The sequence below is a fragment of the Hippichthys cyanospilos genome, chromosome 5, assembly GCF_059441005.1.
Source record: "Hippichthys cyanospilos isolate Australia breed blue-spotted pipefish chromosome 5, RoL_Hcya_1.0, whole genome shotgun sequence".
NCBI lineage: Eukaryota > Metazoa > Chordata > Actinopteri > Syngnathiformes > Syngnathidae > Hippichthys > Hippichthys cyanospilos.
The window spans coordinates 22,905,052-22,928,550 of NC_142373.1; the positions used below are offsets into that span (position 1 = coordinate 22,905,052).

General features: G+C 38.6%; 1 protein-coding gene across 3 annotated transcripts in view; it reads right to left on the reverse strand.

Moving 5' to 3' along the window:
• Window positions 1–746: 746 nt before the first annotated feature.
• Window positions 747–23,499, reverse strand: part of LOC148424030 (sodium leak channel NALCN) — a 78,937-nt gene continuing 56,184 nt past the window's right edge. For 2 of the 3 annotated variants that reach the window (XM_088415489.1, XM_088415488.1), the window contains 28 exons: window positions 22,690–22,826; window positions 21,262–21,403; window positions 21,013–21,086; window positions 17,943–18,114; window positions 16,847–16,938; window positions 16,610–16,732; window positions 16,224–16,280; window positions 14,868–14,988; window positions 14,667–14,798; window positions 14,414–14,581; window positions 13,908–14,012; window positions 13,712–13,818; window positions 13,492–13,612; window positions 13,307–13,405; window positions 11,397–11,490; window positions 9,740–9,846; window positions 9,587–9,661; window positions 9,379–9,498; window positions 9,230–9,298; window positions 8,399–8,547; window positions 8,227–8,320; window positions 7,344–7,476; window positions 6,126–6,241; window positions 5,851–6,008; window positions 4,294–4,444; window positions 4,062–4,211; window positions 3,853–3,970; window positions 747–2,091 (listed from right to left, as the gene is read on the reverse strand). In XM_088415489.1, the coding sequence (XP_088271615.1) occupies window positions 1,949–2,091; window positions 3,853–3,970; window positions 4,062–4,211; window positions 4,294–4,444; window positions 5,851–6,008; window positions 6,126–6,241; window positions 7,344–7,476; window positions 8,227–8,320; window positions 8,399–8,547; window positions 9,230–9,298; window positions 9,379–9,498; window positions 9,587–9,661; window positions 9,740–9,846; window positions 11,397–11,490; window positions 13,307–13,405; window positions 13,492–13,612; window positions 13,712–13,818; window positions 13,908–14,012; window positions 14,414–14,581; window positions 14,667–14,798; window positions 14,868–14,988; window positions 16,224–16,280; window positions 16,610–16,732; window positions 16,847–16,938; window positions 17,943–18,114; window positions 21,013–21,086; window positions 21,262–21,403; window positions 22,690–22,826 (3,327 nt within the window). In that variant the 3' untranslated portion in view covers window positions 747–1,948. The other variant, XR_015865674.1, reaches the window with a different exon arrangement.

Consider the following 23,499-nt stretch of genomic DNA (forward strand, 5'->3'; position numbering starts at 1 on the left):
TATGTGTAGTTTTATATTGGCTGTATTTTTACTAAGAATAGTTACCGTAACGGTGCGAGTTAGTGGGCGGATGTCAGTTGGTTGTTAGCAGCAAGTGCCTGTCACTGCTAACAGCAGCTCGTGTTAACTAAGTTCTAATGTCTACAACTGATTCACTTAAAGCTTTGTTTATACTTGATGCGTGAACACTTCGTGCAGAAACGACACGCTAGGAGTTGTTTCCAGTATTTCGGTCAAGGGAGTCCTCTTCAACCAAATCATAAAGGTGTTTATACCAGCATAGTTCCAAAAGCAATAGTTAGAAATTCCAGAAGCAATGCATTGTGGAAAATCGGGCCCGCCCCTGGATGCCACCCGGAGGGTCACGGTTGCTGAAATGACGTCATTTTGGCGCGTGGAGCCACGCTGAGCTCACGGACGTGTCAAGCATGAACCAAGCTTTAGAGCGGTGTGTGCACCAGTTAGAGAACACGGAAAGGTATTCTATTTGATTTGTTTATCGATTGCGCTCTTTTGGAATATACACACAATCATAAACTTGGTGGAACACGGATGCTGCACAACTTTGGATATTTATGGCAAAATGAATTCCAGCTGTGTCGCGAGGAGTATAAACAGCTGCCTCCCGCGCATTCACCACGATGCTGCGGCGCTCACTGATCACTCATAATGTAGGAAATCTGAAACACACTTAACCCTAACCCCGCAACAAATATATAACTTACAGATATAAACACAACAGAATATGAAGTTTATGAAGATGAGATTTATTCTGTTTTGATATAGTTTTTACATTGTTGCTAAAGTGTTTTATAAACGGTAACATAGAAAATACCAGAATTTGACCCCAAAATCAAGGGTGTGCCCTATACACACTTGCGTTTTTTTGGGGAAATTACAGTATTTTATGAGCAAATGGAAGGAAAAATGTTATAAATAAACAATTTTATATATATATTCTATTTTTTATTTTTTTTTGTTACAACAATTTATTTGCAGTTGAGCGTTGAGATCCGCTGGGAATTGAGACCATATTATTGAGCTCATATAATTGACACCAATAGTTTTTAGTCATATGCCATGGTTTTACCTGTCTGGCCCACTTGAGAATTGATTTTCCTCCATGTGGCTCATGAGCTAAGATGAGTATGACACGACTAAGATAGAAGGAGGTAGTGAATTCAAAAAGTCATACAAAAAGAGACAACACCTTCTCATCATTGCCTACATAGAGTAAGCCTTTAATTAGAATATAAATTTCTAGATAGATTTACCGGTAATTACTTACATTCATAAATCTATTATTCCCTTCATTGCATACTTCAGAATAATAGCAATGTGTTTTTAAAAAAAGTGTCTAAAGCTTCAAATCCACATAAAATATTTGGTTGAACACAAGCAAATGCAATGGGAACACTGCATAAATCAAGAAATTGTAATACGGAGCTTTGCTGTTAATTACAAAGATGCTGTAATATGAATCCGTGAGGAGCCATTACAGGCCAGAACCACTGGAATAAATTGAGACATTACAAGAAATTTTAGCTTTACACACATTGCTATTATGCCGATCACGACAATATATGCTCCCCTTACCCACCCAAAGAGTACAAAGCGTCCATAAGAAAATCCATATGCATATGATAAATAAAGTCAAACTGACACGAAAAGAGCCTTACAGCTGAATACACAAACAAGAACAGATTTTGCTTCATCGATCCAGTGTGTCCTCGCCGCTCACACTTGCCAGATGTGCCTACAAAGCAACATTCGCAGAGGACAGGAAATACGGCTCCCAGAGGTATCAGCTTGACGCCACTCTTTGGCCAAAATACTTTCTCTAGATTCAAAATAATATCTTCATTGATCCAGTCAACAGATAAGCTCCCCAGCTCATTAAAGTCAAAGAAAAAAAAAAAAAAACAAAGTTCACAGTTTGTGGATGGACCTAAATGTCGATGAGGTCGTCGCCGCTCTCGTCGCTCTCCACTGTCAGCTGCCGGGTCCACCACTTCTTCACCTCCGACCCCGATGAGGCCTCGTCGTTGACAGGGTTCATCTTACACACAATGGACTTGACGCTGGTGCGACCTGACACACACACACACACACACACACACACACACACACACACACACACACACACACACACACACACACACGAGAAAATGAAAATGCATTCATAACTTTAGGTACAAAATCTTATCAGTTCCTATTATACTTTTTTACCTTTACAAATATAATGTCAATATTGACGGGCAAAGTTTTATTATCAGTATAGAATATGACAGAGATGGAAAATAGTGATCCCATTGATCGATCTGCAAATGACATTAGCGCTGATGACAGATTACGCATAAAATGGCGAAATTTCTGCCGATCCATTCCAGCCAATCAAATTTGTCTAGTCGAGCAGCGGTGAGAGGTGGGAGGTCTGAATGAACTCACACCCTCCTAAGTACGGAGTGTTTTTGTCTTTTCTTTAGACTACATGGTCTTTTTGTGTCCTGTGACTGATGTGTCCGCGGTGGCCCAAAACAGATACAATGGATCTCACTCTCATTCATCGACTAATTAAAGTGAATTGATCCGATGATGTGTGCATCCTTGGGAAATTTTTATCACAAGCTTCCCTTATTCCATCCACAGGTATATATTAAATTGTAAATATAGTTAACTATTGCTGTAAAACAATATATGTGTACTGTAAATACTGTATTTTTATCACTTGCTTGCTGAAAACCAGCAAAGGGACTTCTGCAGTGGAGTTTTGCTGAATTACTGCAAAAAACACCTACATTTGTTGGCCAATCAAATACAGGGATACCACGGCCCAAAGTCTGTGAATGCGTTTATATGTTGTTGTGATCATAATTTAGTTTCTCTAGTTGGCTGTTGTGTTTGTAAAATTCCTCTAGGTGTTGTGTCTGCTTGTGTGAAAGACATTGAGTTGCTGGAAATTAAACATAAACTTGCCTTGCTTTGTATACTTATTTTACTCTAAAAATCAGAATAATTTGAACTGAATTTAACAAAATGTTTTCATAATATTGCCTGCTACACTGAATCGGTGTGATATGTTTACAACAGCGTATCTTATCATTCTTTTAATATTATCGTGGTTTGTTACTTTAATCAGGTATAGCATCTTCCATCCATCCATTTTCTCTCGCCGCTTATCCTCATTAGGGTCGCTGGCTCACTGGTGTCTATTCCAGGTATCTATGGGCAGTAGGCCGGGGACACTCTGAACTGTTCGCCAGCCAATCGCAGGGCACACAAGGATGAACAATAATTCACACACCCAATTACACCCAAGGACAATAGTCCTGTGATGCATGTTTTTGGGATGTGGGAGGAAGTCGGAGTGCCCGGAAGGAACCCATGTGGGCATGGGGAAAACATCTAAACTCCACGCAGGAATTCAGTACTCTCAACTGTGAGGCGGACGTGCTAACCACTCTGTGGTATGGTTTTTTGTTTGGATTACTTAATATATAAGATATAAAAATAAATAAAGTTATAGAATTTGTTATGCATTGTGCTACATAATAATATCTTGTAGTTTGGTTGTTAAATTCCTGTGTAATGTGTGATGAAGTAATGAGTATGAAGTATGAGCTGTAATGAAAATGAAAACTTGGGCCAATACAAATAACATCCAAAATGAAACTTTTGCTGGATATCAATCCCTCTCTGACAGTGAAAGCCAACATTTTTTTTAATTTTTCCTAGGGCAACCCTGTTATTGTCGAGAGTGTTTGGAGCTAACACACAAGGATAAATGACATTCTCAATGTCTAACTAATAGCTGTGTTTTGCGAAGACAAAAAGGTGCCCGGCCGCACACACCTGCAGGCAGCCGCCACTGTCCCAGCTTCCTCTGCGGCTTGCCCAGGTCGGAGGAGTCCTGTCTGTAGCCTCCTCTGTCGGACAAGGTGGGACTGAGCAGCTGCTGGAGGCCACTCATCTAAACAAAAAGCGCAGATCCGTTGTTGAGCGTACACCTGCATTTGGCAGTGTGACGTGTCAAACAGGGATGGCGGCGAGCAGGTTTTCACCTCAGGCTGCGAGGGGTTGTCCGGGTTGTTTGAGTTGTGGTCTTCGCTCGGCACCGTGGTCTCGATGCTGGGGGGGTTGAGGAAGCGACTCAACTCCTGCTGCTGGCTCTCTCTCAAGCTGTGGATGATGCTACACGACTGCTGCTGCTTCTGCAAACGGAGCGAGGACAAAGCATCACACGTGCGCACATGCCGAGAAAGCGGCGTCGGTTCCCGCGTGGGCGGAACGCACCGCGCGGATGCGTTTGAGGCACTTCTTCAGCCACATGCGTATGGTCTGCTTGGCGACCTCCTCCTCAATGGTGTACTCCAACTGTTCCCTGGCCAACAGCTCCTCCAGCTGGAGAGACTTGCGAATGTCCACGGAGCGGTAGGACAGCATGCTGCCAACACGCGCAATGTAAAAACACACAATTATAGCAGGCTTATCGGCAAATTCAAACAATACTATACCTTCATTATTACTTAGAAAGAAAATAAAACTATTATGTATTTTTACTGTTGTTAATTACAAATCTTTTCTGGGCTGGCTGAGATTATGAACTGAAGCTCTGCAGTCAAGTGTTGGCATATGCACAATAAATGTTCAAATTGTGCATAATCTTACGGTGGCTTAACCCCCCCAAATCCAGTCCAGTACAAATCTGTTGAATTTAACTTCTAACAGTTAAAATGTGTACTCTTATGTATTACATATGTCATATTATTTATTTTATATTTATTTGCAAACATATACCAGTACATATAAACACTTAAAGAAACTTTTTCCACGGAACTATGTGGAAAATATCAACAAAATAAGAACACACTAAAAATAATGACAATTGCATACCTGTGAGACTGTGTTTTACAATTAATCTTTATTTACAAAATATTGATTGTATGTCATTTTTCATATTTTTATATTATGTGCACCAATTGGAGCAGCGCTCCCAATTTTGGTGTATACCTGTGTATAAAGACAAAGGTTCTATTCTATTAAAGTACATTTTTATCTTAACTTAAGAACAATACATTTTATTCAAATAAGTAAGTGCTACATTTAACATAATGATAAAACTGTCTATAGTGTTTCATTGGCTTACAATAATACAAAGTACATTTTAAGTATACGGCCTCAGAATTATTTTTGACCACCCACTACAGTGATTTAATGGTGAGGAAAACTACGGTTGTGCTTGGTACTATTTTTTGAGGTGGTGCAATAAGTTTGGGACTTAGATATTCATGTAATTCCAAATGACGATTGAAAGAATACAGAAAAACGTATTTGGCTGAAGAGAGAATGTTTTGTTGCTTTAACTGTAATGAAATGTAATTGATTTTTTTTTTGTTTTCAATTCTACAAATATGGTTTCATCTTACTTGGTACTTTTTTTTAAGCCGGTGCTCACTGTAACACACTTGAGATTTGGATATGCACGTAATGTCAAATAATGACTGAAAGAAAAAACATTGAACAAAGAGGGAATATATATATATATATATATATATATATATATATATATATATATATATATATATATATATATATATATATATATATATATATATATATATATATATATATATATATATATATATTTTTTTTTTTTTTTTTTTTTAAACTGTAGGGGCAGTTTGAATTTTTTTTCATGTTTTTTATTGATTTTATTGATGTAGCCCTTTGTTGTTGTTTATTTGTTCTGCAACAATTTCCTGGACATCAAGCCAATCCATCAAGAGAGATGTTGTACTTTCCAAAATTTGACCTCAGGGTTGTCAAGGATTTCTGTATGGGCATGGTCACCTGAGAACATCGTGAAAGGTGACATCTCCTCCACTGTGTAGTCGCTCCATCTCGTAGCACATGTGCTTGAAGAGCAACTTATCTTTGTCCAGGTCCACCTCCAGTCTGCCTCTGAGCAGACGCAGTAAGAACTTCACCCTGGATGTTGGAATCACGCCCTGCAGGAGAAAGAACAAAACGAAGAGGAGTGGGAGCTGTTAAAGCAGCAAGGCGGGAGCTGACTAACAATACATTCACTCTTCAATTTTCAGTCCCTGTGCTATATAAGCGCTCACCTCCCGCTTGTCGTCGACCATGTTCCAGATGATTTGGAAGTGTCTCAAGTCATTGTAGCTCAGCAGTTGGTCCTCCTCAGTGGAGTAGAAAAGGGAGAAGTTCTCCACAATGATGGCTACGTCGCAAGGATGGAAATATTTCAGTTTATGTGTTAATACCTGCTCTGACTGTTTATTAAAGCCTTGTCATTGCTTCCATTTTTTTGATCTGTCATGATACGATTGCCCCCTCGCTAAAGTAGCAGTGCAGATCAACAGCTACTAAAATGCAATAACTGTCAGTGCCATCTGTGTCTTCCTTACGAGCCAGCGGGGGCAGAATGATAAACACAGTCCATTAAACCACAGGAATACATGCTGTGTGCCTCATCTCTGTATGCCTTTATCTTGCCATGTCATCATTCAGGATTGTTCCCTCCCTCCTCCTGTTTGCTGGCACTGAAGCGTTCAAAACGTCTGCTTTAAAGGAATTAGGAATAAAACACCAAACTCTAATATGCTGATTAAGAATAAAATATTAATACATTATCAATAATGACAAATCTATTTCGATGGCTCAGTTTTGAAAGAAAATTACAAGCTGCCTTATGGTCAATAAAAAAAACAGAAAAAAACTAGCACACTACTTTACAAACATGATTTAATAATATATAAATAATACACAAAAAAAAGCATAAGTGAACTCTCCAAAGTTGAACACCTTAAAAGATCAACCAAAAAGAAAAAAAAGTTGAAATGATGAAAACCGTCGAACAGCAAACTTTGGCAGACGTTGGCTAAGTAAACATGTAAAATGATTAACAGTAAAATTTGTTTTTTCTCATTTCTCTTACACGTTTATGTCGACCACTACAGAATGAAAAAAAAAACACCCTGCTTTTTGCAGCAATTATGCCAATAGGTGGCGGTGCTGCTCTGCAAATGTCTTTATTTTCCAACTCTGTGACTAGTGAGTACAACAACTTATTTTCATTTACTTATATTATAGCTTAAAATGTAAAATTTTATTTACAAGCATTGAGTGAATAGCTAATAATAATTTTTATCAATGTGGAATTCAGCCCGTATTGAAAACATTTATGATATATTACTTTATGTGAAAATGTACTTATATTTTGAAATGATACACTTGGAAGTCCACCTGCACCAGGAGCAGCTTATATTCCACTGTAAATGAGAGGCGAGGAGGTTAAGTACAAAAAAGACACATGCACTGACCAACAAGGAGGTTGAGCATGATGTAGGCTATGATGACGTAGAAGGAACAGAAGTAAATAAGAGCCCCGGCGTAGTTGCCACAGTCAGTCTCCCAATAGCGATGCTTATCCGGAGTGCAGAATGGAGCCTGCACCTGCGTAAAAAAACAAAAACAAACAAAAAAAAACATTTACAGTATGCATACAATTCTAAAGGCATTAAAAATTAGCAAAACAAAAAGCAAGAGGTAAAGTGGTCTCAAAAGTTCCTCATCGTTCCCCCTAAAATTCTTTTTTAGTCATTAAAATAACTACAATATCTCAGTTCAAAGATACTAATGTTCATACAATAGTAGTAACTGCTTACCAGTCGAAGCCATTTTAGCAAGGCACATTCATCTTAGAGGAATGAAAATACAGTATAATGCTCTATGCTGCTACCTTCCCACTACAGGACTTTGTACCCCATTTGAATTTTTATTGCCTGTTACAATAGAAAAACAAGTGTGTCCCTCACCAAAAATAAAGAATGAATTTATATTCTCTGAGCTAACACACTTACCAAAAAGGAACAGCAACATGCGGGAAAAATTAGCAATGTTTTTTTGTGAATGCTCTATATTGTTGTGTGAATTTATATTTGAGTTTTGAGAGGTCACACCACTATCTTGTCCATTTTGTTGAAATTCGATAAATAATTTTTCTATTTGTTTAAATGTCTGTTTTTATTTGGCAAAATTGGTAGTATACCAGTATCAAAGTGATATTAAGAAGATAAGGAGCACCTGTACCTAATGTCATAAGCTGTAATAATTTATACAGATACAGATTTAAGTGTCAAATGATATCATTGTCAAAGCATCGAAACCAGTGTTAAAGAGGATCCCTTGTTTTTGATTACTTACCATGCAGTCATGCATGATTTTATTCCAGTCCTCTCCAGTGACTATGCGAAAGAGGACGGTGATCGCTTGGCCCGCCGTGGAGAAGTTTGCATGTCTGCAAGGTGGTGGCGAGACCGACTAAGACTCACAGCAACTTGACTTATTCAGCAGTGTTATTCCAGTCAAACCTTACCGGTTGATGTTCTCCCCATACTTGACAGTGCCAAAGAGAACAACGCCAGCAAAAGCATAGCAGAGGAGGAGGAGGAACATCCCCACTATGATGAAAAAGCTCTTGTACATGCTGACCACCACGGTCAACAACAGCATTTTCAGTGTCACCTGGAGACGTTCAAGCGTAACAACATTTTACACTTCAATTGCGGGATATGTAAAATGTACAGTTAAACAGTTTGAGACAAACTTGGCCAAAGAGTTTTTCAAAAGAGTATTAAAACTGACTAATAATTTTGTGAAATTGTAATGGAATTAGGTGGTTTCTGTCGGAACCGACTACAATCAGCATTAAATTGATCCCAGAGATCCCAGAGTTTTTATTTTCTTTAAGGTTTTTAGGGGTGCACAGAGAGAAGGGGAGGGGGGGGGGCAGCTAAATATTACATTGCATTTTTCCATACACAACCAGAAATAACATCCTACATAAGCTGAGCAATTGACAACATGAAATGGCATTTAATATTATCAATATATTCAATATTTAATTAAGATGTTTAACAATATTTTATGTAAGATTTAATTTTCATCCTAATTAGAAATCTGGATAAATACTAGCAATACTCTTTCTCACCCTATATTCACATTGACCAAATTTGACAATGATGTGCTGTATTTGTATTATGATTGAGCCATTGAAACTATTCACGAAACAGTATGCTTTGTATATACCCAGGCTTGAAACAATAATGCTGGTCATCCTGTTTGAAACCCTAATGGAATTTCTTACGACTATGGTCATCAATGGCAGCAAATGAGTTAAATGAAAAACTTTAAAAAGTACACTTACGTGCTTCCCACATATTGTGAAGAATCTGAAGACAATCACACATGTGCCCATCATGTAGGTATATGCATTCTAAATGGCAAACAGGTATGCATTAGGTTTCTGAACTGCAAATAACAGCGGCTTCATGATATAAAAATAGTGAGTCTAACCAGGAGAGCAAAATGAAGTACAATCCAAATGACACCGAGCGATGTCACCAGCAGATCATAACGATTCCGTCGACTCTGCCAGTAACCAGCTGGAGACATTGCTATCAGCTTCATTGTTACCTAGGCAACAGCGAAAGATGTGACCATGGCTGACTATTATCTAATCAGTAATCACCAACTTGAAAAGGATGCACCCTAGCAGTCTTACCTCCAGCACAAATATAAAAGTGAAGACCACCGACATGGTGGCAAGAGGAAATGTTACTTGGTCATCCACATCCCACTAAAGAAAATAGATGGGTCAGGTTAGTTTATATAGTATAGTACGATATTAAGGTGGTCTATGCAATACTGTATGTACCTTGACTGAGAGGAGCACTGATTGAGCCAATACCAGCACAGCGATGCCACGCTTGAAGAATGGGTGTTGTGTGATATCATACATCTTGGCCCGGAACCCTCCATTCTCTGTTAGGAATATTGTACATTTATTTTATAAATCTATGGTGCTAAACCATTTGATCAGTTTGTCTTAATTAACTTAAAGGTGAGACTGATTGTACAGTAAATTGAAACAGGTGTCGCCTCAATACAGCATACATGTACAATGTCTATAGAGTCCTCAGGATGGCATTCAAAGAATAATGCTGCGTGAACATAAGAATCAGGAAGTTAACTACTTTTACACTCTTTTTAAAAAATATTTTAACCGTGCCTTATGAATAAAGTCCTTACTTAATACTAAAGAAAACAATACATTACAGGTGCTGTGTCTCCATGACTTTCAAGATTCAACTAAAACTTAAAAAACAAGATCTGCTTCTATTTATATGGTAACCTAAAATTAAGTAGAAACAGACAGGGATTGCTTCATTCACTTTAAGCTAGTAAATGTGATTTGTCCCAGTCAGCAATACACTGGAAGATCATAACGATATATCAAGCAACATAGAAATGTAAAGACATCCAAAGAAAAAAAATGCAGTAAATTCTAATATAAAAATTCATAATTATAAATATTTTTCAGGTTTTTCTATTTTTTTTTTATATAACTATTGGCTGTAAATTCCTGTATACATTTTTCAGTGTGATATGTATTTTAGTTTTGCAATAGTATGCAAAGTATTATAAACATATAGTAAAAGTCACTGAGTTTGAAAAAGCCTCACACAACATACCTTGTGAAGCATTACATAAAGTCACCGAATGATTATTTTGTGCTCTATGAAGTCGAGTAAAGTCATAAATTGTTAACAAGAACACAGGCTAGCAGCTTTCTAAACAGGCCATTACATTTTCAGGGCCTTGTTACATTTTTAAAATGAATTAAAAAATGTGCTATCACCACATCTCTCCTTTTGAAATATCTCTGTGAGTCTGAGCTAATTCACACATAACACACACTTTGACTACGACCATCTGAGCATGGCCAGCAGGAGTGTGCGTAGTAATGTGAGTGAATGAGTGGTTTTAATGGGCCTTTGGAAGAGGATCAAAAGCAGGTTGGTTCAGCTGGCACCAGTGTAGTGTGTGTTGCAGCAGCTCTCAAGTTTCCATTCAATAGGAGCATATTAAATGTGCTTTAATCGAGTCATTGTTAAATTATGTATAGTTAAAAGTGTTAAGGTGGATATTAGCAGCAGAGCCGATCATGATTCAGCGTTTGAGCCATTTGCACCTTGAGTCTGCTATATACTGCATGAAGCCAAAGACTGCTGTTCATCCTTTTTCGGTTGCCCTGGTGACAGATGAGTCTGAACAACATGCCCTCAGAGAACATTCGTCTGCTTTGACACACCTCAAATGTTCACCGGCATCTAACCCCGTCGCGACCAAGTTTACATCCAAAAAAGCAATTATTTATGATATGCACTGCTTGGATTACCCCACAGTGCAGGTGCAGTAGATATACACCCAGAAAATGAGTGGTATATTGTAAGTTTAATAAGACCGCACTTCCTCCAAAGTAATTTATAGTGTTGTAGGCATAAATGTTTTATAAATATGTGTATGCGTACCTGGACGAGGAGGGAGGTGGAGAGGTTGGGCTATTTTGAGGCGACTTTTCAAATCCTCCCATCGCCTCTGATCTACAGTCAGCAAAGCAGTGCCCTGGAAAGAAAAGAAATACAAGTGCAAAGACTTAACTGAACTATTATAGACTTGTCACACCAATAAACAAAATGACTTATTAATCGACGATGAGAATTAGGGGAAAGAGGGAAAAAAGCTAAATTTGGAGAAGAAAAACATATTAATGTGACAAAATAAAGTTTTTATATTTACAAGAATAAAGTCAGCTATTTATTTGATTTTTAAATAAAGCAAAATTTAATAATACATTGTTTTTCAATAGCTGTAATGTTGACAAAGTTATAATTTTGCTGAAAAAAAAATCATAATATTACAATGAGAATAAAACATTAGATGAAGTGATAAAAATAAAGAAATATTCAAGAATTTTTTTAAAATTTTGGTGGAAAAAATTCAGTAAAACACTTCAAATACTAAAGTAGTAGGTGTGGGTGATAATATTGATTTATTGCAATACTAAGTGACACAATACAATATCGCAATACGACATTCGTTTTCCAATATATCACGTATTGATTTTGAAACGCCTTATTTTCGTAATATTTCGTTTTTTTTATATCAATCTGCTCCAAAGTCCCTTTTGTATTATGATTTTTGTCATATTATGAATAGTGTTTTACATGTTAATTATTCCAAGCACTTCAAAAATCACATTAAATGATACAATAGTGTAGCGTGTATGTTGTGAATGGAGAGCGAGAAATTGGTCAAGCAAGAGTTTGGAGGAGGCGCATGCGCGACAGGAGGAAAAGTTGCTTCACAGCGGGAGAGGACTGTGTTGTTACTAAATGTAACAAAATGTCGACCCAGCCGGCTGGGCAACTCCGGCCCTGGAAGAGGGACGGACAACAATACATGACCTTTCGCTACACTGGCGGCAGTGGAGAAGGGCAAACAGTGGAAAAAAGAAAGCTTTCCTGTTCAAGTTGTCCACAATAAGCTCTTGTATGTGTTCCTGAAACGTGCAATAATATTTAAGCAGCCGTATGCTTTTTTTTTTTTTAATTAAGAATTTTTAATGTGTGCTCAGAGATGTCAATTATGTGTGGCTTCTGAAAAGGAATAAATAGAATGAGTCTATTTTAATCATTTTCTCTTTTTTTTTCAATCATTTTAACACATATGCCATAGATTTTTCTTTTAACCAAACATTGCCCAATATGTTGCAATATGTGTCGCAATACGCCCTTGACTCGCAATATATCGCAATACACTTTTAAGACCCAATACCCAGCCCTATAAAGTAATAGCAAAATTGTTGAAATTTCACTAGAATAAAGTCACATTTATTTAGAAAAAAAAAGAAGAAACAAAACTATTTTTCAGAAAAAAAAGTTGTAATACAGGTTGTTCTTTTAATCTCGGGCACATTTTGAAATTGATTATCTTGAATACCATTAAGGATGCGCCTGACATTCTGAAAACATTTGATTTCAAGTTTTCATGGAATTTTCAAAGATATTTGAAGAGCACTTTTTAAGAGTTTTGTCTGAAATGCATGTTGAATTAGTGTTGATTCAGTTTTCAAATTCAAGGATGCAAAATGTCTGTTCTGGTTGAGTGAATGTCATGACTGGATGTGAAATAGTATGAAAAAAGCATAAACATTACAAAAATAAAATAAAATGGTGAATCTACCAATTTCATCATAATACCACCTACAGTTCAGTAGATATGATGATTTGAAAAGTGCCAAAGACTTCTGGAAGACACTGTGTTTTGAGAATGAGGTAAAAAAGCAGAAATTCTATCATTGTTCTACTATACTGTATATTTTTCCAATTCCATATGTCTCTGATATTCTTTGAATGGCATAAACATCACTGGTACATACTTTGTTCTCGTTGAAATTGGCAATGACAACACCAACAAAGAGAGTGAGTCCAATCATGCACCCCAGGAACACAAAGACATGGATGTAGATGCCGTGGATCTGCCCACACAGAAGATAGCAATTAATCAGCTGCTACCACTAAGTACAAAAGAGTTTAAAAATACAATAGACAGTTCTTCCAATACCGGTCCAACACGGTGAATAATGACATCTCGAACTTCCACCCATCCTTTCAGTGACAGCACCTCAAACAGCGCCAACATTGCATTGCCCACATTGTCAAAATTAAAGTTGCGAGGGTTGGCCCTGGAATGCGGCAAAATCAGATGAATACACAATTTTACTCAAAATAAAGCATGAGGTTAAAAAAAATAAATAAATAAATAAAATACATGCCGATATTACCAGACTCTTGGTACCCAGAATCCTGGCTTCTTCTCTCCAGGTTTCAGTTTCAGGTTGAGGTTTTTGGAAACGCTGACATTTATTCTGAATATACCGTGACACTCGTCCTGTGACCAACACAAGACACACATTTATGGTACTGAATGTGTGCAATATTCATGCTTTTTCTATTTTCAGTTCCATCTTTTTGCTGTACCTGTTTGAGAACATGAGGGTCATTGCACTTGGCCAGTTTCCCGGCAAACAGTTGAACTCCGAAGCTGGCGAACACCAGCATTAGCGTGAGGAGTAGAATGGAAACCTGCAGAATAGAAAATACTGTAATCAGTCAATCAAAGCTAATTGCTAATTGTATTTACATGTTAGATACATCAGGTACAACTGAGCAATATGATTTTGGACAAAATGAATCAGGGTCATACAAAAGGGATGGAAAAAAATATCCATCAGTCAATTTTCCACACATACGGTACCAAGGGGATCACCAACATACTGCCTAATAACTTGTGAAACATTAAACAGATATGGTAGCAAAGAAGAAAAGAAGAAAGAAATACAAAGAAGAAAGAAATTTGAAAACTGAATGAAGCATCTTGGAAAAACTTGTGAGGACAAATGACATTTTTGTGGAACACTCATGAGATTGAAAATACGGTCAAAAATCATTCAAAAGATATACACATATCGCACTCTTCCACCCACCAGGAAAATCTCTTTAAAGCCTTTGAGGACCTCCCGCACCACCTTCCTCATTTGAGGCACCAGCTTGAAGATCCTGAGCGGCCGCAGGCAGCGCAGCATCATCAACAGCTGAGCACCAGACTCGGGCGGGACATCATGTGGCAGCCAGCAGAGAAAGATAAGACTCACCTGCAGCGGTAGACAGACAATAAAGAAATGTACTCAATAATAATTATTCAAGCATACACTGTGTATGTACAGTAGGTTTCCTTACAAGGTAGATGAAGATGTCCATCACACCTCCAAAATCCCTGATGACCGCTGTGGGCGTGAAGAACAGACCGTCTGCCATGATCTTCAGGTTCAGCTCGATACTCATAAAGATGACAAAGACGTACTCCCCGATCTGATGTGACATATTGTTTTTGGTTGTTGTATAGACATGCTGGATGAAGGACACTGATGTTTTGCTTACCTGCAAGGTAGGCACGTGCATGACCCTGGTAAAGGGTGACTCAAACATCATTGAAATGCATGAGCAGATGGTCACGATGATCATAACCCAGTCCAAATAGGTGACAAGGCCCAACAGGTCACTGCAGGCAAACATACATACATTTAGTGGCATATTCATTGAGAAATTCAGAGAATTTTACAATTGTCTCCAAATGTCAAATTGTGTTTTAAAACACTTTTAAAACATTATGTTTAGATAAGCAGGGCAAATAGAAATGATTATTCTCAGTGACAATTTTTGGGTTGACTTCCACTTTGTTTTCATTGTTTGTCTGTGTACAACACCACTGCATGACTAGATGAAAGATTTGGGCTAGATGACACGGCAATAATATTAGAAGCGCCTCCAAGAGTGATGAACTCTAATCGACAGCGCAGGTGTAGCTGATGCTATGCCTGATGAGTGTCCTGTTACGCTGATTTGGGACTGAATATCCTAGACAGTTCTCAAAGGAGAATGTGCCTTCAAGCAGAACTTAAATAATTAAATTCATTTCGGCCACAGCACCGAGAGATTTCATTTATTTCGAGGCCTGTGCTCACCTGACAGCTCTCATTAGCAACCACAGGATCGCACGTTTCAAGTCACAATGCAACCACATGGTACCAACTCAACTTGTTAAATTCTGGACCACTATCCGCTTCGATCTTCACGAGGGTTTCCATGGAGAAGTTAAAAAACAATCAAACAGCGAAACCATCTAAACTGAAAACAACCCTTGAGTAGACAGTCAATCCATCTTATGTCACCATACATTCTATGTGGTCTAATGCTTGTTATACTTTTTAAAGGCATTTCCACAATAAAGCCAACATTGAACGTAGCTTGGTAACTTTGACATTTGGCGCTTCCACTGTGTTATCTTGACATAAACCTTTGTATTACATACATATGAATATAAATATGAGCCTTATAAACCATCTCACACATTGCATTTGCTTTGGACCCAAATTAAATTGCGTGTATCATGCAAATTTGCTATAAGCTATTTCTTCACCCAAAACTACCCCAAACCCCATTGGTTTTCCCCCATTCACACATCTCTGAGCATTCTTGCTCATTGCTGCGCTCTTAGTAAAAACCACTCCCAATCGGAGAAATGATAGGGTCCTTAAACTCCTCCCGTTGTAATGTCATTAATTGAGCACTGCCCATGCACTCAACACAAGAACTCATTCTCCAAGCAGTCAGCAGTGCATTGTCATTTTCTAAGAAATTCATAATATCGAAGTGGCTGTATAACCTGTAATATAAACCCACCTACAGTAAATTGTGGAAAGTTTAAAATATCATGTACTTCAGTTAAGTACTTACTAAAGTTGGTGGTACTTTGTGTTTTTCACCACTCCTGTGATAGGGTCCGTTTTGGATCTACAGATGGATTCAGCGTAATAGAACACAGTGTGATGATGCAGTAATGTAAAGTCTTAACATTTTGTATTCATATGATGCAAGTGAAATTGTAGATTAAAAAAAAATGCAAATTTCATGCAGTCAGAATATACCTTATTTAGTAGATGTGCATTTACAATGTGGTTAAACAAATTCAAAAGTTTGCCTTTACATCCAAAAGCCTTGATTTGATCTGAAGTTATGTGCTTGCAGAGTTTGGATGTGTGTTCATGTCAAAAAGCTTATACTGGACTTAAAACTACAGTTTCTTGGTTTACGTGTCATCAAAAGTGGCAGAGTCATCTTACGCATTGAAGCGCGCTCGAACAATCATACGGCAGAAGTTCCTGAAGCGGTGTTCCCGGCCTACAATGAAGAGAGGCTTATCGAAGTATGGATGGTTCTCTCTAAGCTCCTCCTCCTGGACTTTTCTGTCGGGCCGATCAGAGAGATGGAGGAAACAAACGGCAGTGCCGGTAAAGGAGTGCCGCAGTAAGTGTCAAAAGGAGCTGTTGTTTATGTTTACATTTTTTATGTTTGACTACCGTTTCATCTCTGCTTGTTCTTTTTTTTCTTGGATCATCTTGATTTCGCTGTCCTCTCTTTGGGCGTTTCGGTAGCGGACAGTGCTTGAATGCTTTGAAAGTAAAAAAAAAAAAAAAAAAAAATCACTAACACTTGACATTTTTATGTCATTTTCAGAGGTGGTCCTCTAACATTTTTTTGCTGGTCTGTCAGTCATCAGAGCACTGATCCTTTTCTGTCATGGTCGATTGGCGCATCGGTGTTGCGCAAGACACATCACTAATATTCCATTGCCCAATTCCATAATACAGTGGACCACCAGGTAACGGTGTCCCTAGCTTACATTTTTTTTTTCAAAAAAAAATTACAAATTACAAAGTGGGATTTGAAGTTTTTGCGTTCCCTTGTTATGACATTTTTCCCGCCATAGACTGGCATCAAGAACAATTACAAAATTCAAATTTGGCGGTCAGTGTGCATGCGTACGACTGTGCGAGTCACACCATGTTCATACGTCACTATGTGCGTCACTGCATACGTCACTAAGATGCTGGTCTGCTATTGGTCGGCGTCATGGTGTCACTAAGATGCTAAAGACTTGATCTCGTGTGAGTGCTTACGATATCGTATTTATTGTGCATTTTAGTGCTTAATTCAAACTTTAATTTGTTAGCCACCGGTTCCAATATTGCTAGTGATGTTAAAGGGAGAAGATGATGATTACTATGGCAACAAAGCTGGAGATAATCAAGAAATACGAAGAAGGCACACGCATCGTTACCCTCGCTAGGGAATATGGCTGTAACTGGCTTAAATCATATCACTCTGAAGGTAAATGAAATTTGATTTTCGGTTCGGAGTTTCAACAAAGCAACACTCAGTCATCATTGCCTCTCGGTGGCGGCGTTATGTGATTATAGTCTAATTGACTAGAAAACGATACCAGTTTATAGTCATTGGAAGAAAGCAACAGGCAAAACAGTTGGCTTGTTTGTATTTCCGTTGGCAACGGGGGTGGGGGGTGGGGGGTGATGGACAGTTGATGCAACGTCTATCTCAACGATTATAATGACGGACGAAAAATACACTTCCGACATTATAGTATGGAATACTCACATCCTGGGTGAGGGTCTCCAGCGACTTTCCTCGGCTGATCCTCTGACTGGTGGAGCCATGTCGCAAAGACCTGCGCTCTTGGCGTATGTGATGTTGCACGCTAAGGATGGAACGTTCCTTAGTCGGCTGCCCCTCCAATGACCCGCTAAGCATCCGCTGTCTTGTGCATGCCCTGCAGAAGAGATAAGCAAAGGCGCAGACATTAAATGTAAATGCCATTTGTCCCTTTCCTTTTGTTAGTCTGTGTGGCAGTGAGTATGCATTTTTTTTCCTTAAAAAACATCCTTGAGAAAACCTGCCAAGCAACAAGATCTGGACATATTTATGATTTATCAATTAATCAATTTGGTGTGAGCAGCTTGTTGGAACAGTGGGTATCACGTCCGCCTCACAGTTCAGAGTCCCGAGTTCAATTTCAGCTCGCTTCAGCCCTCCTGTGGGGAGTTTGCATATTCTCCCTGAGCCTGCGTGGGTTCTCTACAGGCACACCAGCTTCCTCCCACACTCCAAAAACATGCATGGCAGGTCTATTGGACACTCTAACTTGATTGGGCCTGAATGGTTCTTTGTCCCTTACCTGCCTTGCAAAGTTAAGAGTGTCCCCCAATAACTGGGTTAGGCACCAGCAGCCCTAGAGGATAAGCGGCTACAGAAAATGGATTGATGGATGGATGATATTTGTTGTTGTTGAAGTTCCTCACTGAATCAGCTAGGGCAGGGGGGTTCAAACTTTTTTGTTTGAGGACCACACACAGAAAAATATAATGATGCAACGGCCACTTTAAAAAATTTCAAATGTAATTTCATAAAGACAAAAGGAAAAATTACACATTGTTAATAAATATTTTGTTTTGACTACTACCTAATGCCCTAGTGATAGGGCAAATAGTTCAACATTTTTCAAAATTTTTGCTGTATGCCTCTACATTAGATCCACCCCTGCACTGCATCCATCCATCCATTCATCCATTTTCCAGAGCGGCTTATCCTCACAAGGGTCGCAGGCTAGCTTTTGCATATCCCGGCTGGCTTTGGGCAGTTGGCGCTGGACACCCTGAACTGGTTGCCAGCCAATTGCAGCCCCTCAATTGCACAGCAGTCAAATCCCATCTCCACACGAGTGATGGACAAATGAAGCTTCATGAAGCACTTGTGATAGTTATTTGACCTCTCTAGATGGAATTCTTCTTTCAAAAAAATGGGGAGGAATTTAAAACATTTTCATTTCACTAAACCAAGAGCACCATATGGAGAAGTAAAACAATAATACAGGTACTTCATGAAGCTTCATTTTCCCATCACTAAGACACACTCAAAAGCAAAACAAGAGAAAACTGTAGTAAGCTGTTTTTCAAGCAATGACTTGAGCATCCTTAAATGGTAAATGGTAAATGGACTTTCACTTATATAGCGCTTTTCTACCTTAGGTACTCAAAGCGCTTTACACTAACTAGTCATTTACCTAATGATGACGCAGCATCAGGAGCAACTGGGGGTTCACTGTCTTGCTCAAGGACACTTAGACATGGTCTAGATAGTCGGGGATCAAACCCACGGCCTTTCGGCTGGGAGACGACCACTCTACCACTAAGCCATGCCGCCCCAAATGCCCCCAAAAACCATAATGGTTTTTATGCACCTTTACAAAAAGGACTGTGGAGATTTTTTGTTTCTAAAAATGAATTAGCTTTACTCACCAGTGTTTTGACACATTGTGTCATTGAGACAAATTGTTGTATTAGTTATAGTTTATTTGTTTTTTCTGAATCTAGAAAAGCTTCACAGGATATAAAGTAACTCAAAACTAGTGGTAGTACCTATTTTTAAACGTCCTTTATCCCTCAACTGACCCCCATCTATTGGTCACAAGTTTAAATGTCAATTTTAGTCATTTTGTCATGAGCACCTGAAAAACGCATGGTGGGTCACAAATGGCCCCCGGACCATAGTGTGGACACCCCTGAGCTAGGTAATGCAGACTAGTGTCCTGCCATTTTACTTAAAATAAAAACACTCCTCTGTGAGGAAATGAAGGCTTAATAAAGCAACCAGAGGGCATTCACAATGTTAGCTCTTCAATCAATTGAGAAAATGACTCACATTATGCATGCGTACGTGCTAAACTATTGATGCTGACGTGAACTTGATTTTGTATTCGGTGATGGCACAGCAGACGCAACGTGTTATGAATGCTAATGTAGCATCTACCTTTCAGGAGCAAGAGGAGGAGGAGGAGGGGAGGGCAGACAGATTGGACATGGTGCCAGCGGGCTAATGTACACCCGGTGCCATGCTGGACAACAAATTATGTTATTTATTTCACAACAGTAACTGAGTCAAAAGCTGGCCTGAGTGTGGGAGTAAAAGCATGAAGCATTCACCAACTAAACAAGTGTTTTGATGGATTTTATATCCTTTACACAGACTTTAACTGCAAATGTTGATAATACATCTTATTTAAAGATGCTTGAGGCTTTTTCTGATGTACTTGATTCAATTCCTTTGTCAGTTTAATTGTTGAGGCCCATATTTGAGTCTAGATATATGTCTATCTATTTGGCACATGTTCAACACGCAGTGTATGCTAATAATGCTTTTATTGTCTGTACAAGATGTACATTTGAGTGAGTAGATACAATATACAATGCATACTTGCTTGTATGCAGCCGACAATTACAAATCCAAGAGAGGTCCAGGTGGCTTTTATACATACACTTCCCAGTAAGATGACAAGAGGCATTCTTCACAGCTACTCTAGTTGTAATGCTGAAGCTCCACCCATTGTCATCCTGATATGAAAACAAGACTCGGGATTGGCCAAACAGCTTTTAGGATGCCAAAAAAAAACAATTTCCCGACGACACAGGAAATATGGTGTCTGTGCAAAATATGCTACAACTTGATTTTTGGACAGGACTAAAATGTTAAAATATGTATATTGTTTTCTTTATAAGTTCTCTGTATTATGATAAAACAACAAATTGACTGTTGATAACATTTTACTGGACTGCATTTTTACATTACAACTTACAGCTGAATACGGAATACAGAATATGTGCATGTGTCTTACCGTAGTATTTTATTGATTGTTGTTTCCTTTTCCAGCAGATTCCGAGCCTGGATGCTAAATATTGACCGGCGAAGCTGAGGGAACAAACAAAGGTTACAAAACCGAGCAGGTGAATTGAACTGGCACAAATAATAAATGCAGTGTTTGGAAAAATAAAACACCATAGCTCTCTGTCACTGCTGTTTTTAATCAGCAAAGGGAAGACATTATCACCCTCATATTCACAAGTCAACTTGAGCCTCAATGCACCTTTTGGTCTATATACTTGTTGTCTTCAATGGCCGAACGTTTGGAGTGGTCACAGGAGGACGACGAGGCCGAGGGGAGTCTTCGAATCAAACAACTTGGGTCCTGCTGTTGCCTGTCGATGAACTGCTTCATGAAACTCTCCCTTGAGGACGTGGCACACAGGAAACATGACAACAGTAAACATATTTAGAACTTTATGATGGTAATCCACGTAGGCATTATACAGTAATACCTAGACTATGGCAAACACACACAAAATTTAAAGCTAAAAAAAGACGTGTCTATAACCCACAGGTATCCCCGTTGTTGGTCTCATATCAGCTTTACCTTGCTAGCTTATGGTAGGGTATATCTTCGAGATGTCATTAGGGCTGAAACAAGTCCTTAAGTAATTTCAGTAACTCTTGTTATTTTTTTTCCCTAAACACCCGTTTATTAGCTTACATGTCAGAAATATCAAGCAAATCACAGCAACAATTGCTTAATGACAGAAAAAAACATGCTGGAAACGCAGTGATAAAGCTTCACTTTACGAAACGGTATAGGGAAACAAATGCCTTGGTAAGCTTTTACAAGTTGTTTCCAGCAGCATGTTGCAGTAAAACTTGACTAGTGTTTCAACAGCAAGTGTTGCTCCCAACTCCCGATGTGAAATGACACAACGGTCGCTCTGAAGTCATATTTAGCCAGTTTAGCTGACAGCTACAATTGACGTTCATACTGATCACATTTGAACAATATATGCAGATTCAAATGTGCTGTTTGTGTGCCAAAATTTAAGGGGAGGGATTGGTCTAAAATGTTTTGAGAGAGGAGATTATTGTGCTGCTAAGCACAGTTTAAAAGTTTAAGTAAGCAATATGAATGCAATTTAAAAAATGCATAAAGATTGGTCATTCTTGTGAAAGTGAAAATGTGTTATTTGGTCATCTGTCTAAAACAATGTTTTTAACCAAGCAAAAAATATGTTTTTTTTTTTTTTCATACACTTACTTTTATCTGGTCAGTCGTTCTCCTGTGCACTCCGCTCCCTCTCAGCCTCTTTGGTGTGTATTTTTGGTTTAGACCACTTTTGCTTATACTTTGTATTTTGCCTCTGCGTTTTCAGTTGTACTTTTCCCTTTTGACATTTTGTTTGTTGCCTTTGACGCTGGACGTGCATGTTTGTTATTAAAACGTGTTCGAACGTTCTCCTGCTGTCTGTTTGTGGTCCAATTTCTGATCACGCTATGAGGCTCATTCGTAACACGTACAACCAAAGGCTTCTGGGCTTATGATGAAACCGAATGGAAGCTTACTTGGGAACAACCACGACAACCATAACCATAACAACCACAATGTCTTTATTTTTAAGCTTGCTTTAGTTGACCAAACAGTTAACAAATAGGTTGTGCCTGTAGTTAAAACAAAGCTACTGGGGTGACATACCTGATTCTGGGCACGGTGAAGTCCGACGGAAGCTTGGAGATCTTCACCATCTGAGGTCTGTTGGGGAACTTTTCAAAGATCCTGAGTCGTAGGGGTAGCTTCTCTTTGGTGTCAGCATTTGCCTCACTTTGCTTGAGCTAAATGAAGCATAACAGCAAGGAGTCCATCAAGTTCATGCATGGTTGATACAGAATGTAAACGTTACAATATCAGCTTTTTCTGATGTAAAAACAGGACACCACGATTAATAGTTTTAAGGGATATACACGCTCACTTTTCTTCAAAATGATTGTGGAATAAATGCATGTTAAAGACAAAAATAATGCTACATACGAAGTCTTTTGCTTTAAAGGAGTCCAATCATGAAAATTCGTACCTCCTTTACAGCACCCTTCATTTTGGTTTCGGAGTTGGGGAGGAGACATTTTGCAGTGAGTCGGCCAGGTAATCCGCAATGTTTCATTCAGTAGTTACAATGTTTCACCTCAGAAAATTCCAAAGTGGTGAAAATGTGTGTTTGGGAGCACATAGACAGACAATCAACGTCAGTAGTAAATAATTCACCAGAGAGTGGAAATATCTTTATGAATACTGCGTTCCCAAGGGGACTGATTTGATAGGAGGAACGGTTGTTAGTAGAAGCTGTGGATTGACGCTGTTTTGCATTTTAATGCCGTTTTTTTTTTTTCCCTCATTCATTCTGTTGGAATAGTCTCTGTCATCCGCAAGCCTTGTGAGAATGAGTGGTCAAGATGATGGATGGTTGTTTCGTGGCTGGCTGGCATTGAACGACGTCATGAGGAGGTGAGG